This window comes from Camarhynchus parvulus, chromosome 3, assembly GCF_901933205.1.
Source record: "Camarhynchus parvulus chromosome 3, STF_HiC, whole genome shotgun sequence".
Classification (NCBI taxonomy): domain Eukaryota; kingdom Metazoa; phylum Chordata; class Aves; order Passeriformes; family Thraupidae; genus Camarhynchus; species Camarhynchus parvulus.
In genome coordinates, this window is record NC_044573.1 from 26,987,540 (window position 1) to 27,003,757 (window position 16,218).

Sequence of the window (16,218 nt, forward strand, 5' to 3'; positions counted from 1 at the left end):
TTGACAGTTTCTGATGCAGTGATACAGGAAATCTTGTGACATGCAGAAACATTCATAATAAGCTGCAGTGAAATAATTAGATTTCTTCTATTTATAACGTTGGTGGCTTTAAAAAATCCATTTAAGAGGCAGGAACAAAACTGGAGGAAAAATAACTGCGTGATGACCTTTGGTAATTCTCATGTTCTGAGAAGACACAAATGCACAGAAAACATGTAAGAAATGTTTTCTGAAAATGTGTAAGTAATGTGTATTTTGCTTTAAATACAGGGTGGTCACTTGTACCTCAAAGTGAGATTCATAACCTTAGAACATCAATAACCTTCTTAGAAAATTTTTAATAACTTTCAGACAGATCAAAAAAAATACTGTGGAAACTTTGGTTTTTGCTTTTTTCAGTTTTTCTTGTCTGGTTCTTCTGGCTCAAGTTCTTTCCCACAAACTTCTTCAGAAGAGGGCAATTTAATATTGTCTGCTTTTAAAATTCAGGGAAAAATTGGAGAGGTGGAACCGCCCCAAAATATTAAATTGACTTCAAAATCATGTACATCTGAGTGTTGCTATGTGCTTTTCAGTGCTTTCTAGATTAAACCTCTTCAGCACATCTGCTTTGTGTTTTCAAGGGTTTTTCTTTAGTCAGAAGGGCTTTTCATAATTAGAAGTGGAGACTACAGGAGTGAGGTCTTGTAGGATATCATGTGCACTTCTATTAAAATCAGAATTACTCATGTTGGTGAGGCTTGTTGGGGCTGATCCAAGGAGGAGAAGGATTGGGGTCTGGAGCAGTGACAGAACTGGCTGCTCCAGCCTTTCTGGGATTGAGCTTGCTGTTAGAGAGGCCATGTGGATCCTCAAACTCCACAGTCTTGTTCTGCTGAGGAGGAAAAAGTTATCCCTATCTAATAGCATGTAAAATGGTGAACTAACTGGTCCTTTAGCTAAGTTATGGATGAAGTAGTGTGAAAATGGTATTGGTAGAAACAGGACTGCTGTACTGAGTTCCGGGTTAAATAAGTAAGCTTGGTGTATGCTTAAATGCTGCTTCTGATATATAGGAACTTTCTGGAGGAAGATGCAAGGCACATTGATTTGCTTCATATAAACCAAACAAAATAATCTCTTTTAGCAGAGCACTGTAGGAGCCACATAACTATATTTCTGATTTTGGGGAAATGGAACATCTGAGCCTTCATCTTGCATCAGCCTTGCCACGAGTTTGTTCTAACTAAAATTCAGGACAAGCGTATAGAAATACACTTAGGAATCACATGAATGTTCTTCCTAAGTGAAGGAACAGAGGGAGCAATCTAATTCTTACATATGTTTGTAATCCATAAATACTTTCCTGTACATTTTTATTATGGTACTTAGAAGGGAAAATTTTGTTTAACTTACGACATGACATGTTTCCCTGACAGCATTGCTGTAGGCTAGGGAGTTTTCTCTGTACAGGTTTGTTGTTTGTTTGAAGTTTTAGTTTTTAGTTTTGTGTATTTTTTTTTCTTTAAAAAAGCAACTTAAGGAAGCTCATGAAATGGGCTAACAGGAAGCAAATTTGTAATTGAAGTCTCTCCCTAATGATACAATGTTAACAACTGAATAAAACATACTTTGCTTCCGGGAGACAATGTCAATGGCAAGTGTTTCTGTAGGCCAGTAAGCAACATAGTTGATGTTCCCGGATTTTGGCTGGATTAGGTGTTCTTCCAGTATTTACAATTGTGAACCCCTTAAAATGAAACAGAAGTATGCAATTACATTGGCTTCTCTGGTGCTTCGTCTGTCAGAGGAAAACTGACCAGCAAGGTGGTACTTCTCTCTGATTTTTAAAGAGAAAAAAGCAGTCAGGCCACTGTAACTCCCTTGCAGGACTGTAAAGCCAAACAGCTTCTTCACGTACCTTTCCTGACTCCTACCACTCCAAAATTACCTTGAAGAGGGACAGAATTAGGGGAAGGAAGGAAAAAAATTCAGCTTGTGGAGGGGGCGCAGAGCAAAGATGAACTGGGGAGGAGCATAAATCATCAGAGAACCTCTAAGTAAATATGTGCTGAAAAGGAGATGTGGTACTTTTTCAAGAAGTATACACCTGGAACACCTTTGCTGCTGAAATCCATTCTGTTTTTATGTTTGACTTGCCTTCCTAAGGTGAAGCTGACATCTGCTTTGCCAGGATCTGTGTGACTTCCAAGAAGATGTTTTGGGGGAGTAGAATTGTTCCTGTGAAGGAGAAAGCAAGAAATTGCCTTGAGATTCATGAAAGCCTATTTCTCACCAAACCTTCTCTGGCTCTTAAAATAGTGGACACTTCTGGCTTGTGGTTACTTATCCCTTTCCCTTGCATTGCAAGGGATTCAGTTTGCATATTCTGGGGGGATAATATGAGAATATATTCAAAAGGGGCAATTAACAGTTCCTTCACTATTTCACTCTGCCTTTGAGCCTAAGAATGTAAAAGGTTTTCAAATGGCCAAATAATGTGGTATCCTCTTTCATGGCTCTGGAGATGCTTCTGTGGTTATATTAACACTTTCAGTGAAAGCTTGTAGCCTGCTTTGCCTTGGCATCTCATGAATTGCCTCCTGTGTTCTTTATGTCCTGTTAAAAATGGGAACCTATTTTCATAAGCTGAGGTATCTCAGTAAACAATGAAAAGAATCCTGGTTGTTGAGCTTGGCAAATGTTCCTTCTTCATGCCAGCTGTTATTTAGTCACAGCCTTTGGCTGTAGAGTTCTCATGAAGGATTCTAGTGAAACAAATCAGGCAGCCTGAAGATTGCCACAGTCAAAGCCGGTTTCATGGGTGTTTGTGGCCTCCTGGCTACACTATCATTCCTTTTGTATAGCCTAAGTTATGGTATGGATGGGCTGTGTTTCTGAGAGGACAAAAACGCTCTCCTTCAGACCAAGAGGGCCAGTTGGTGACAGTCTTTACAAGCTCAGGCTGTGGCAGAATGATGTGTTCCTATCAAATCTTGGAGAAACATGGCCTTGCCTATTTTTAAACCACCAGTCCTCTCTTTTACAGCATTTAACCCATCTAAACCAGTGACACTGATTGTGAGGAGAGCTGAGGACATATTGTCACTTGATGCAGTGTGATTTTTCTGCTTCGCCTACCAATGGGAACAGGACTGGTTCTGCCATCAGGGACTTTGGTGCTTTGAGCTGCAGGGTGTAGACAGAAGAGGTTTGGCATGACTAACCCTTAGCTGCAGTTTTGTTTATTTTAATAGCTATTCTCAAGAGTGTGCAGAGTTGACTGCACTGCCCTTAAAGTTAGCCAGAAGCTTCTCAGAGCCAGGAATGAAACACTTAGTATTACTTTTTGTGTTTACTTTTGAGGTTGAAAAAGAAAAGAAAAAGTTCTTTGTTTGCATTTAGAAACCTTCCCTTCTTGAATCTGAGGTCCAGTATAGTCTGAAATGCCTTTATTCAGTGCTGGCAATGCTGGCTCTTACAACTGGGGATTTTGGCTGATGTGGTCCACCAGACAAACCAGGTAACATGGTTTATGTTTTTTGGCTCTGTATTCATTCATATTGGAAATAAAGCTCCTTGTATCCAAAACTAATAAATTCTGTGCCTGTGTAACGAAGATTAGAAATGTCATCCACATCTTATCTGTGATTTGAATCCCTAAAAGGTGATTTGACCTTGGAGGGCCTGAGAGCATGAAACAGATGGTGAGGGGGAAGGAAGATACTGGGACTTGTCCTGTTCTTTTTACTGGTGAGAACAAACTCATGGCTGAGAGCTTGCCTTTAACAGAGTAACGTTAAACCCGTGTATTTTTAAACACAGAAATAAATAAAACCCGTTAGCTCTTCAGTTCCTAGTTTTATAAAATAATGCTGTCCAACAGATGGGTTGGTGAAGAAGAATCTCTTGTTGCTTTTGTAGGTTGGTTTTTCCTTTTTCCCTTTTTTTTAATGGCACCAAGCCCAGTGATGATACAACAGCTGGATGACCATCATGACTATTTTACTGAGGGCCATTGGACTGTGGCAGCTGCGAGAGACAACTGGGGGCAGGGTTGCCTGCTCTGTTGGTTCCTGCCAAATCACACTTGTGCATTTACAGTAGCAAATCTGACTGTCTCTTAACTGGTTTGCAAGGCAAAGCTATGTGTTTGGGACCTGCAAAGATGGACTGCAGAATGTTTCTAGTGGGAAATACACTACCTCTGCTAATTACGTCTTGAATAGATGGTTCTAATGTGAGTTGCTAGAGAACACGGTATGAGAACTTTTTTTCTTCTGCTTTGTAGTAAATCTTGCTTACAAACTTGCAAGGAGGATGTAAATTCTTGGAAGATAGCTTTCTAAATCCAGATTACTGTTAGCAAATGCATGACTTTGTTACCCCAGATAATATCCATAAACAAATTTGCTTACTTTCTGCTTCTCTGTCTTCCTTTTGTGTAGGGTTGATTGGCTGTTTTGAATGAGGGGTGTATGTCTGTCTTGCTTTCAGTCATGTTTCCAGAATTAGTTCTGCTACAGTACAGGGCGTTAGAATGCACCTGAAACACATAAGACGTATCTGTAGTGGTCATATTTAATAGGCAGTTATAAGGGGCTCTTTTGATGAATTCACATCTGAATTGGGCCCCAGTATCTTCTGGTCTGTTGCTTACCAGAAATGAGACAGATGCCATGTGGTTCACAAAGCGATAAGTTTTCATTTGCTGTGCTTCTGGTCTGAAGTGGAATGAGTTGTAGTATCTCTCTAAGAGGAGTTTTGTGAGTTCCTGGGGCATGGTTTGTCCTCCCTGTTCTACCCACACGCCATTTTCACAGCAGCTGTGCAATCAACCCTTAATATTTTCTTTGCATATGTTAGTGAGGGAAACCTTCAGGTGCTGTGTAGAGATGATCAGTAACTTAGGCAAAAAGTCTGTAGCCTCTTGCATTGAACGGGTTCTTGCCATTGTGAAGAATTAATTTATTTTGTTGGCAGTACAGGCAAAACAGCCAGAAGGGAGACCCAAAGGATATAGGCTAAATATTCCCCAGCTCTTAGCAGAAAAGGCATCAATTGCATGATTTCAAAGGCCTGTTGTCAATCTTACACACACGGCATTTGTTTTTCTCTCTTAATGGTAGTATTGAATCACACCAATTACATTATTACAGTACACTGTGTAAAACATGCTGCTGTTCTGTATAGATGGGTTGCAGTGGATCTGGCAATTATGTCTATTATGAAAAGACACAAGTTGAACATTCGAATGCCCATGAATTAGGGGGCAGGCAGCAGGCACTCATTAAAGATTTTAATTGCTTTCTTTTTCTTTGGAAAAAAGCAGGGGAAGCCATGTTTCAAAGTGAGCAATTAAAGGATACTTCCTAGCTAATTGCTGTGAGAAGGGGCTGCTACATGGAATATACTCTATTGTAATTCATGTGATTACTTGACGTTTTATTAAGAAACACATCTTTGTACTGTGGTAAATTTAATTTTCTGCAGTGTAACTGTGTGCGTAATAACTGCTGAAGTAATGGCTGTTTGGATTTGCTGTGGCTCTTTTCCTTCCTTCCTGAAATAAACAAGCCATAAATAAGCATCACTGATGTACAGCAAATCCTCTGTGGATGGGGGGTTTATCTAGTTTGCAGGTGGAGTGCCCTGTGTGTGTGGGTAGGAAGGCCCAGGTGTGTGCAGCTCAGCACCGTGGGGGCTCAGGAAGGCAGAGCCAGCACAGGTCTGAAAGTCCCCTATGGGGGCATTGCTGTGTTTGGAGCCAGACTGAAGAGCCCTGCTGACCCCCAGGTTCTGTGCCCTGTCAGGTTCAGAGATGCCACAGGGGCTGAATGCTGGGTTAGCTCAGAGCTGCCAGCCTGGGCTGGAGCCCCTTGGGGGTGTGTGGCCTGCAGACGGGCTGTGTCACTGGGCTGTGGAAAGGAGAGCTGAAGAGCCTCAATGTCCTAGGTCTGGGCTGACTGGAAAATGTGTCCAATCTCCCCAGGTAGGACTGGTGTCATGTCTGAGCCACCTACATGCACAGCTAATAGTGCCTTATGCATCCCAAAGTTTCCAAGTGTGGTGTATCTCCGGGTTTCTCAATTACCTTGGAATACTTCAAAAAAAGGGGTATTTACTGTATATTTTTGCCTTTATAATGCAAGTTATGCTAATTCCCAGTGGTGAAACTTGTGTTGGTAGCCTTCCCCATCGCACAAAACAGCCTTGAACAGAGCTTCTCTAGGTGTGACTTTTCATCTCTCTCCATCCTGCTTGTATGCTGTGAGGCATGTCTGTGTGACAATGGGAACAGCTTAAAGGGAATAGTCATGGTGGGGATGTTGAAAATGTGTTTGTAGCTATGTTTTACTGCTGCTAACAGTGAAGAGGGAGGAAATAATGCAGTAGAACAAATTGAAATTGCTGCTTATGTTATGGATACACTGCTTGAGACCAGTGTTGTACAAATAACCTTTTTTCTGATTGTGTTCAGGAAAATTAGTGGTCTGAAACAACAGAAATATGGGTGTTGAAAAAATATTGGTGTTAATAGCTTAGAATTTTTTGCATTCTCAAATGCAAAATTATGTATCTGTCTGCGTACGTTTCAATAGGTAAAATTCCCCATCCCACAGAATGGGTGTATTCTTTATTGCAGTAACTGCAACTGTTTTGCCCTTGTACTTGCCAGTGACTGTCAGGATTTCTCACTGACAGATTAATATTTACAAAAACATAAACAAAGGCAAAGAAAATAAAAAGGTTGATGATGATCTGAGGGACAGCAGCCTGCCTTCTGTGAGAGGCAGGCCACAGAGACATGCCAGTTTCCTGAGTGGGTTTCAGGAAATAGTGATTCACATTCCCTTCTCTGAGCTTTGTATCTACACTGTAGTAGTACCTTGAGCCTTTCTTAGGACAGTGATTTACTTATTGTGTTAGAAACAATCCATATTCTTGCTAGTGTTCAGTCAGGTTTTTTTTTAATGAGGTTGCACCTTTTGGTTTTGGGGTTTGTGGGATTTTTATGTCTCTACTATAATGTGGGCTCTTGATTTATTTTTTTAGAGCAGCTGGAATTAGCAATTGGGAATAGGTTCAGTATTGAAGAAATTGTTGAGATAGAAGTAATGATGAATTTGCTAGTGGCAACTTTCCTGCATGGAAGCATAGAGAGTGATAGATTGCTAAGACCTTCTATGGCTTTTAGATTTAAAAGCTTGAACAAAATCAGCAGGTTTATGACCTTCTTGGAAAGAATATTCATCATGCCTATGCATATGTTGCATTTAACTGCTGTCTGCTTGGGTAAAGTATGATATATACAATACATTATGCTGCAATTTTAGAATGTTGCATCCTTGCAATATGCCCTGTATTCCTGCTTTTGCAGGACTGGGGTGTGTTCTTCATTCTAGTACCGTTGTATGTGGCAAAACGTGATGGACAGTCATGAGTTTTGATCAATTTTGTATCTGTGCTAATGCATCCACTTAAAAATCATAGCTCGGTACTTGATGGATACTCAAAAAAGCATCAGGCTGTAGCTGACTGTAATGGGAGGTTGTTGATGAGATTACAGAGCATGAGGGTGCTGTCTCAGTAGCTGTTTGCTACAAACAATTGTCATAACAATGTAACCGGTGCAGAAAAAGCTGTTAATGCTACTGTATATATGTGGGAGGATTCGCTTGGCAATAAGGATCATACAGTATATGGCTTTACTTAACTCCTTTTTTCCTTTTAAAGTAGCAGTCTTATGTTAAATCCAAGCAGAGCTTAAACATGTATTTTTAAATGTTTTTTTTAATTTCTGCTAATAAAGATAAACAAGCTATGCCTCTGTACTCTTGCAGGATTTTTAAAGTAGTTTTCATTGTCATGCATTCTGTTGTTCTGAACTGTTTTTTTTATTATTAAGTGCATCTTTTGCAGTAGCATGAAAAAGAAAAATGCCTTTGTGGCTGCAGGAGTTGCTGTAAGTTTATTTGTGCAAACACTGGACTGGGTCTGATCTGTCAGCTTGCCTTTAGCTGCAGTCACCATTTAGCTCTGGGTTGAGATTGTGTTAGTTGTCAGTAATTTTGTTTGCAGTCTTGGCTGGAGGCTGTGATGAAGAGTGCTTGGAACTGGGGCATTGCACAGATAAAATCATGATGAAACAGCTGCAGCTTAATCACAATGAAGTACGCGTGGGCTTCAAGGGCTGCATATTCTGGAAATTTTTATTATGCTTAATTCCCATGTTTAACCTTTTTATGGAAAAAAATCTCGCCACAATTAGAAAGAAATAGGTGCAAGATTATAGTTTTATTGTAAAATAAATCTCATAACCTTCATGTTTCAAGGAGGGAACATTTTGTTTACCTTTGCTCAAGGTGAATTTGCTGGCAATTTTCTTAATTTTTCTGATGTTTTAGATGTCTAGACTTGAGTGTCTGATGTTGCACCCCTTTCAGATGAGGAGCCCAGGGCAGTGTGTCTGTGCTATCAGATGGTGCTCAGGCTCAGTGGCATCCAGCACTGCCTCTCCCAGAGGCTGGGTAGTCTGGGTGAGGCCCTCTGTGTTTGGAAATCAGAAAGAATTTTCCGTTTACTCTGGAATTGTAATCTCCCTCTTTGTGCTCAGAAAAGTGCAAGAGGCTGGGATTTGGAGGTAGATCTGAGTCTGTGGCATGTGGTATTTTGGGACATCCTCAGAAACTGCTGAACTGATTGTTTCTGTCAAAAGTAATGTTTCTTCCTGATCTAGGCCTAGCAATGTACTAATAGATTAGCAAAATTAAGACATATTTTATTTATTTGAAAAATCAATTTGTTATTGCATTGCCCAAACTTTAATTGCTTTAAATTGATGACAGGCAAGTCTGATTACTTAGGCAACCTGCTCAAATTAGACAATAAAAGGTCAGTAGCAAAAAAGAACAACAAAAATGGGTGCTATTGTGAAGAAATCTAGTGTAGACATGGAAGATAAATTATCAACCTTGGAAGCATCACAGTTGCAGGCAATTGAAGTAATAAGGAAGATGCTTTAAGGATGGCCTTGAATTTCTAATTAATGAGAAATAAGGAAGATGGTTTAAGGATGGCCTTGAATTTCTAATTATTGAGGAAGTGGGATCTGGTAGGTCTGTTTCATAATGCTCTAATTTTGTGACACAAATCCAGATGAGATATGTGTAGCAGTTCCTTCCTGTAGGTACAGCTATCTTCTTGAGTTTCCTTCATGTGGGTAGAAAGCAGCTCTGTGGAAGTACCTTCATTACGTTGGGATAAACTTTTAAAAGAAAAAAATCTTGAGATTATTTTAAACAAAATGCAATGAGTGGTGGATGTGGCTTCCTATGGAGGAGTCAGTTCTGTTGTTCTCTCCTGGTTTCTGATGGCTCTCTTGTGTGTGTGCAGGCGAACCGGGATGCAGTGATCAGCCGCGCCCCAGAGCAGCAGGATGACCGAGCCGTCAGCCTCCGGGACGCCTCTGCAGTCTACGACCTCCTCAGCATCACACTGGGCAGAAGAGGGCAGTATGTGATGCTGTCTGAGGTACCTCCCTCGGCCTCTGCCCCTCCAAACAGGCTGGCAAAGCCCTCTTTGTGGTGGCTTGTCAGGGAAGGTGAAAATGGAGTGTGCTGTCAGCAGAAACAGCTGCAGAGCTGTGGCTGCACAGGCCAGAAGGGCACACAGAACTGTTGGAGACATTAACCTAATTTATGTGTAGGCACTTGAAAAAAGTGGCTGCCTTTTGAAGTGATGGTGTACACTAGCAAGTCCCATTAGCTGAGAAGTGTAAATGTGTCTTGGTTTGGAAAGACAGGAGTCTGTTAAGGAAGGCAGGAGCCTCCCCTGAAATGGAGAATGTAAACCCTCCCCACCCCTCCGAATTGCTATAAATTTTAAATTAAGGGGCTCTCAGGCAAAAAAGATGGGAGCAGGAAATAACAGTTCTTTAATAGGGAAGAAAAATAAAAGGATAAAATAAACAATGCAGTACACTAGAACAACACTGACAGAGTCAGAACCCAACCTGACACCCTGTTGGTCAGGGTGTTGGTGGCAGTCCAATTGGAAATGTGGCTGCAGTCCTCCTGGAGTGTCAGATGTGGTTCTGCTGGAGCAGGGGGTCCTGTAGAAAAGGGTGCAGTCTTCCTCCAAAGATCCAGTGGAGGAAGAGGCAGCTGCTGTTCCTCTGGGGAATCCAGTGGAGAAGCCGTGCTGGTATTTCAGAATCTCCAGATTATATCTGGGTGGCAATGCTTGGCCCCTCCCTCTGGGCGGAGCATCTCACAATGGGATGTTATCGTTCTTATCAGTCATGCAGTGACATTCAATAGGCTGTTATCAGCGGATGTTGCCTCTGGAGGGAGGAGTGATTGTGATCACTCAGAGAGAGAGATAAGGCAAACTGCCCACTTGACAAAATACAACTGTCATACAGATGGTAATAGATTACATCTTGCCTTGCAATATGGAACAAAATGGTGTCATTAAAAAAAAAAACAGCCGGGTCTCCAGGCCGCAACAGATTGTTTCCTGACCCAAGCAGCAGTCTTGACAAAAGGTGTAAGGGGGAAAATAAAGTCTGATATTCCTTTCATAATTTCTTTCTCAGTGCTTGGAGAGAGCCATGAAGTTTGCATTTGATGAATTTCACCTCTGGTACCAGCTTGCCCTGTCCATGGTAGCTTGTGGAAAGGTAAGGTTCAAACCAAAGGGCTCAGAAAGGGCACATTTTCCTCTGGAAGAGTGGATCTGGATTACTTGTTTGAATGTGTAGAGTCATGTGTGGGAGTAGGTGCCAGCAGGCAGGTCTGTGAAAGGACAGTGCTCTCCTTTTAGTCTCTGATTGCACTTCGTGATGAGGGGTGTTCGTTTGGTATTGAGTGCTGTTCTTTCTGTGTAGTGTTTTTTTGTTATTACCAAGGAGAAAAATGGATTGTGTGCATAGCTGGGTTCAAAAGCATTATACAGCTGTCCATTGTCTGCAGGTTCAACATAAATGGGCTTAGTATAAGAAAGGACTGATGTCTAAAACTGCCATCAGTTCACTCTGTGCAGTTGCCTTGAGCTGTGGTTTCTCCATCTGTTAAAGGAAATGTAAATGTTTTTTCGTAGAGAACTTGTAAGGTTTAATATTTTTGAAATGCTTGGTGTAAAATGTGCTCTAGAAAAAGAAAATGTGAATGTTGGCATGGTCATGTGTTTCAGCATAAGTGTTTTTTTTTAATTAGTGTGGTATTTGTGAAAGTCGCAGTAAACCACTGAGATGGCTGAAATGTGGTTGTGAAAAGTAGGCAAAGGTAACAGGAGCTGTTCTTTATTAGTCTTAAAAGTGTGGACTTCCTGTAGGAAATGTAGATGGTACAAAATGTAGGCATTTCATTCTGGAGTCCCCACCTACATGCTTGGGAGGTATGAGCAAATTGATGCTGTGCAATAGTAGACCACTTAATATGGTCCTATATTTTATGCCCATGGAGTGTACAGGAATCCATATGGACCTGAGTGGAGACCACCAACTAGCACTCATTTGCCAAATTCCAGCTATTACTGGTCTTTTATGGCTATAGGCTGAGCTGAAAACAGTGGCCTTGGCGTGGAAATACGAGCTGAATCTATGCTTTTGTAAAGAGATTGTCTTGTGATGTATAAGTGGCTGCAAAGCTTGGAAGTGGTCTGAGGGAATTCCTTCACTTCTGTGAGCATAGACAAAGCCTTATCTTGGAAGAATGTCTGGTGTTAAGCATTCTGCTTCAAAAAAGTGATAGAACAAGTCTAATAAAGAGCATCAGATGTGACAAAGGGTATAGTAAGCAGTACTATGGAAAGACTGAAATGATTTTTTCACCTTAAAGGGGAGGAAAGAAGTCTGAAAGAAGTCTTCAAGAGCTTTTAAAAGGAGGAGTTCATCTTGTCTGTGGTGGTTAGGACAAGATGTGATGGCATCTAATTGCAACAACACAAGTTCATGTTTCTTATTAAGAGGCAAAAAAATAAGGATAGTGTAACACTGCAAAAAGAGTGCCCTGTGGAGATTGTGTGGAGCCTAAATCACTGGGGATCTGTGGAACACCCTAGGCAAAGCTGTAGTCACCCCTCTGTGAGGCACCAGGGTTGTCTTCTGTGGGACCTTGCAAACTCTTGATTCTGTTCTGGGACTCCATCATTGTCTCCTTTTAAATGTAACAGATCTGGTTGATTTATGAGGTACCAAAGCTTTGGCAATGCATATTAGATCAGCAGGGAGCTGAACAGAGATCTTTAGTCAGAAGGAGCCTCAGAGATTGCTACAGAAGTTCATTGCAAGCATTTCAAAATCCAATTCCAAGCTTAAAAACAATGGCTAGACTCAGTCATGTATAAGAAAACCCGAAGGTACTGGTGGAATACTTAAACAATGAGCTTGGTGCCATGGGGCTAATACCTTGCACTGACCTATGTCAAGTGGGGGCTTACATGTCATGTCCAGCTCACCTTGGAATTCAGCTGGAGTTAGCACAGTCCTGGTCTCTGTGTCTGTGCAAATCCTGCAGGTGCCTGAACCCTTCATACTGAGGACAGCAATGATACACAGACCATGAGAGAAAGGCACAGAATTCTACCATGAACATGGGGTTTTTCTGGGAGTTCTATAGGCTTTACAAGTTATGTAACCTGATTCTCAACAGCAGACAATGTTTATAGGTCTAGTAATCTGCTAGAGAGCAAATGAAGATTTTTAACTGCTGATGTTTGAGAGTGAGTGTATGCAGAGAATAATTGTGCTTCAGTCTTAGGTTAGCATAGGTTAGGAGAAGTGGGGCCTGATCTTTAGCTTTGAACAACTTGAATGGCAATTCCATTCTTGTCCATTCTGTGTTTGCATATCTCTTTGCCTTCCCTACATGTTACAGAATATTTGTTTCTTAGATATTTGTGTTGCTCTTTTTTATGTTTTTATTTCTGTAGCTGTCCTATCTTTTCAGATTTTCAAGTACATCATGTCTTTTTGCCTGTACTTTAAATATTTACAAGGTAAAATGTCCTGATCTTGCCTATTGATGTAAAAGTGCTAATGTTCTGAGCCCTATATGGGTCAGAGGGAATTCCCTTACCCAACAATCCCATCTGTGCAGTATTTCACTTCTAATCCCAAAGTATTCCCTGAGGATTCCTGTCATATACTCTGCAATGCGTCATCGTGCTAATGGGAGATGTGGCATACATTTTTATATTGCTTTGCAGCTTGATAGCAGGACAGAGTTCATTTACAAGCAAGTGCTCCAGTGTAGCAGAAAGAGCTGATGAGAAAACAGTACGGTCAGTCTAGACTGCAAAATGCAGAGTACACTTGAGCTTTTATAGGTGAAGATCTATTTTCACCTGTCTCAGTCACAGCCAATTCATGATCTCATTTCTTGGTAATGAAATCTCACATCCTGCAGCATTACTTGTTCTGCAGTACAGCAAATTGCAGTCATAAATCCTGGGCCCGACAGGAACAGTTTTATCAACTGTAAATACTGGAAACTTTGATTTCTCTTTTTTTTAAACATGTTTTTAGGATTTTCAATTCTGACCTTCTTAACAGTACCATAAAATCCTATCTTGCCCTCTATTCTATACTGAATTTGACTAGAGATATGTTTTATTTGTATATTTAGATTAAGTCAATCAAGTCAAATTTCAATGTAGTTTCTTCTTCTGCCAGATGAAAAATTGCTGAATGGTGATTGTCATTTTTCACAAGTGATCAGTCTGAATGTCAGGCCAGCCACCTTGGCTCATTACCACACGTAGGCTTGAGTTTACACATTATTCTGAAAAGCATGTGTCTTAACAAAAATAGGCATAACCCTTCAGTGAGTTCCTACAGGCCTTGGGGCTTCCTAAAACGGTAAATGGAAAAACTCAGGGAAGCATAACCTTTCTGTCTGTCTTTTATCCACTTAAGTGGTGGAAATAATGGAGTGGTAGCAATTTCACTTTTTCTGTGTTTCTCAGAAACTTGCATCATAAGAGAGATGGTGTGCTCTGGCTGTTTTTTAACCCATTTTTAGTAATGCCTTTTATATTGAGCTCTATTCACTGAACAAGAGAGGCATGTACATCTAAATGACAAAAATCCACCATTACATTTGAAATACTTTAGTAGACAAATTTAGATGGGAAAGGAAAGGAAGCGCTGGGAAAACCTAGACAATGGCAGAGATGTGGTGAGAGATGTCCTGTGTCACCAAGTGCAGTTCTGAATAGGTCAAAGATGTTTAAATCATTCTAATGCAGTAGCCCTGTTCCTGTGGTGCTGAATGCTGAATTCTTCACAGATGCTTTGAGTTGCTTCTGCTGGTAATAACCTCGACTGTGTGGTAATATCAGCTGGAGGCTGAGTGGGTTTTGAAGCTCCCTGCCTCGGCTGCCATGCGTGGCCAGGCTGGAGGCTGAGTGGCAAGTGGTGTAATAGCTGGGTGCCATCTGGCAGGGTCCTCAGGCAGTGAGACAAGCCACTGTCCTGCTGCTGGAGTCAAACCACTGCAGACAGTTGCATCTGCTCGTCTCAAGATTTTGAAAAAGTGACCAGTATTGAGCAACATGGGGAAAGGAAGGACCAAACTCGCTTTTACAGAGTGGAAAAGACTTGGTAGTCTTCACAGCAGAGAAGAGAGGGAGCTGCCTGGGGTAGATTTGTTCTCTGCTGCTGCTTTCCAGCTCAACAGTTTTCTCTGGAGGTCATGGAGGTTACCAGCACACAGCTCTCCTGCAGACTAGGGTAGCTTTACTGACATTTCTGAACTTGGAGGCAAAATTGTCATAGTGTCTAGATGATGTATTACAAGCACAAGGGATGTGTAATAGGGTCCTTGTGCACTCACAAGCATTTCCTTGGCCTTGGACCAGTTGGATCAGTTACATGCTCCTTTTTCAGGTTTCTGTCCCCTTCCACATCTAGTACCCTCACGCAGGGCAGAGCCTGGATGTCCCAAAGTGTTGCTGGAGCTCCCTGGGAGCAGAGAAGAAGTGTGTAGTGAGTAGGCTCTAGCTTAAATTTATGGTACTTAAGAAAGTCTCCTAGATCTGTGCTGTGAGTGTTAAAATACATGCCTTGGACAGCATGAAGCTACATTGATGCCTGTCTTCTGCCAGCCACATAAAGAGACAAGATTTGTGTTTAGTGATACTAACTTGCCATTTTCCTAATGGTAGTGGGGGAGGGATTCTTCAAGGATAGCAGTGAAATTATTCTGTGAACACTGAACTGAGTCTATGTAGTCTAAAAGTGCTGGGTGCTCTAGTTGAGCCATTCAACTCTCATGAGTCTTAATCTTTAAAGTACAGTGGATTTTTATTGTTGTTAGCATATGCAATGCATGGAAACATTTTCAGTCGTGTTCGATGTCTCTGCCTGAAAAAACCCCACAACACAACTTGGTTGGTGAGTGAAGAGCTTTAGGATGTGTGTTTCTGGAGAGGAGGAGTGAGTAGTAATATAGCCCTAGGCCAGCTGATGGAAGGCTGGAGTATCTGCTAGGAGAGGATAATTGCTCTCACCCCCTCAGCTGTGTACTCAGTGAGAGGCTGAAGTACCTCGAGTGAGTAAAGGAAGAGCTTGGGAACAACTGAAGGGTCTGTGGGGAAAAGCCTCTGTGAGAGCTCAGTGGAGCTGGAAGCAAGTACCTGGAGCAAGGACTGTGCTCAGCAGACCTTGTGCTGGGGTTGCTGATGGGGGTTATGTGTTTCCGGCCACAAAGCTCTCCAGCCCTGCAGAGCATGACCAGCTCAGTGCTTGCCTTGAAGTCAGCAATTGTGTGACTTCAGAGACTGCTGCATTGTTGCTGGCCCTCCCCAGCCCCTTCAAGCCCATACTGAGGGCAACACAGGAGCAATGGTCAGCACTGCCATGTGGATGGATAGACCTGGCAGTAGGGGATGTCCAAGCATGATACCTTGCAAAATGAGGTTGCTTTCAGCTACACAAAATGCTCCTTTCTGCTTTTAGCCATTATGTTTGTTCCTCTTTAAGGCAACAGGGAAAAAAGTCATGCATGTCTACCTGAATGGTTTTCTTAATCATGTAATGCTTCAGGAGGTGTCTGGTGTTATACAAAGGGAAGTAATCGAATCCTTCTTGGCATCTGTCATTCAGCTGTGTTTCTGAGGGACTCCAGCTCTTCCCAGAACCAGTGTCTTGCAGTGTCACTGTGCTCCCCTTGGCTGCTCAGCAATTGAAGATACTGCAGTCTTGCCCAAAGCTTGTGCTGGCAGCATTTTTAA

The 16,218-nt window shown here is 41.7% G+C and overlaps 1 protein-coding gene across 8 annotated transcripts in view; it reads left to right on the forward strand.

The window, feature by feature from the left end:
- Positions 1–16,218, forward strand: part of TTC7A (tetratricopeptide repeat domain 7A) — a 198,196-nt gene that overhangs the window by 62,751 nt on the left and 119,227 nt on the right. For all 8 annotated transcript variants that reach the window (XM_030944583.1, XM_030944584.1, XM_030944585.1 and 5 more), the window contains 2 exons: positions 9,376–9,513; positions 10,580–10,663. In XM_030944583.1, coding sequence (XP_030800443.1) covers positions 9,376–9,513; positions 10,580–10,663 — 222 coding nt within the window. The remainder of the gene's footprint in view (positions 1–9,375; positions 9,514–10,579; positions 10,664–16,218) is intronic.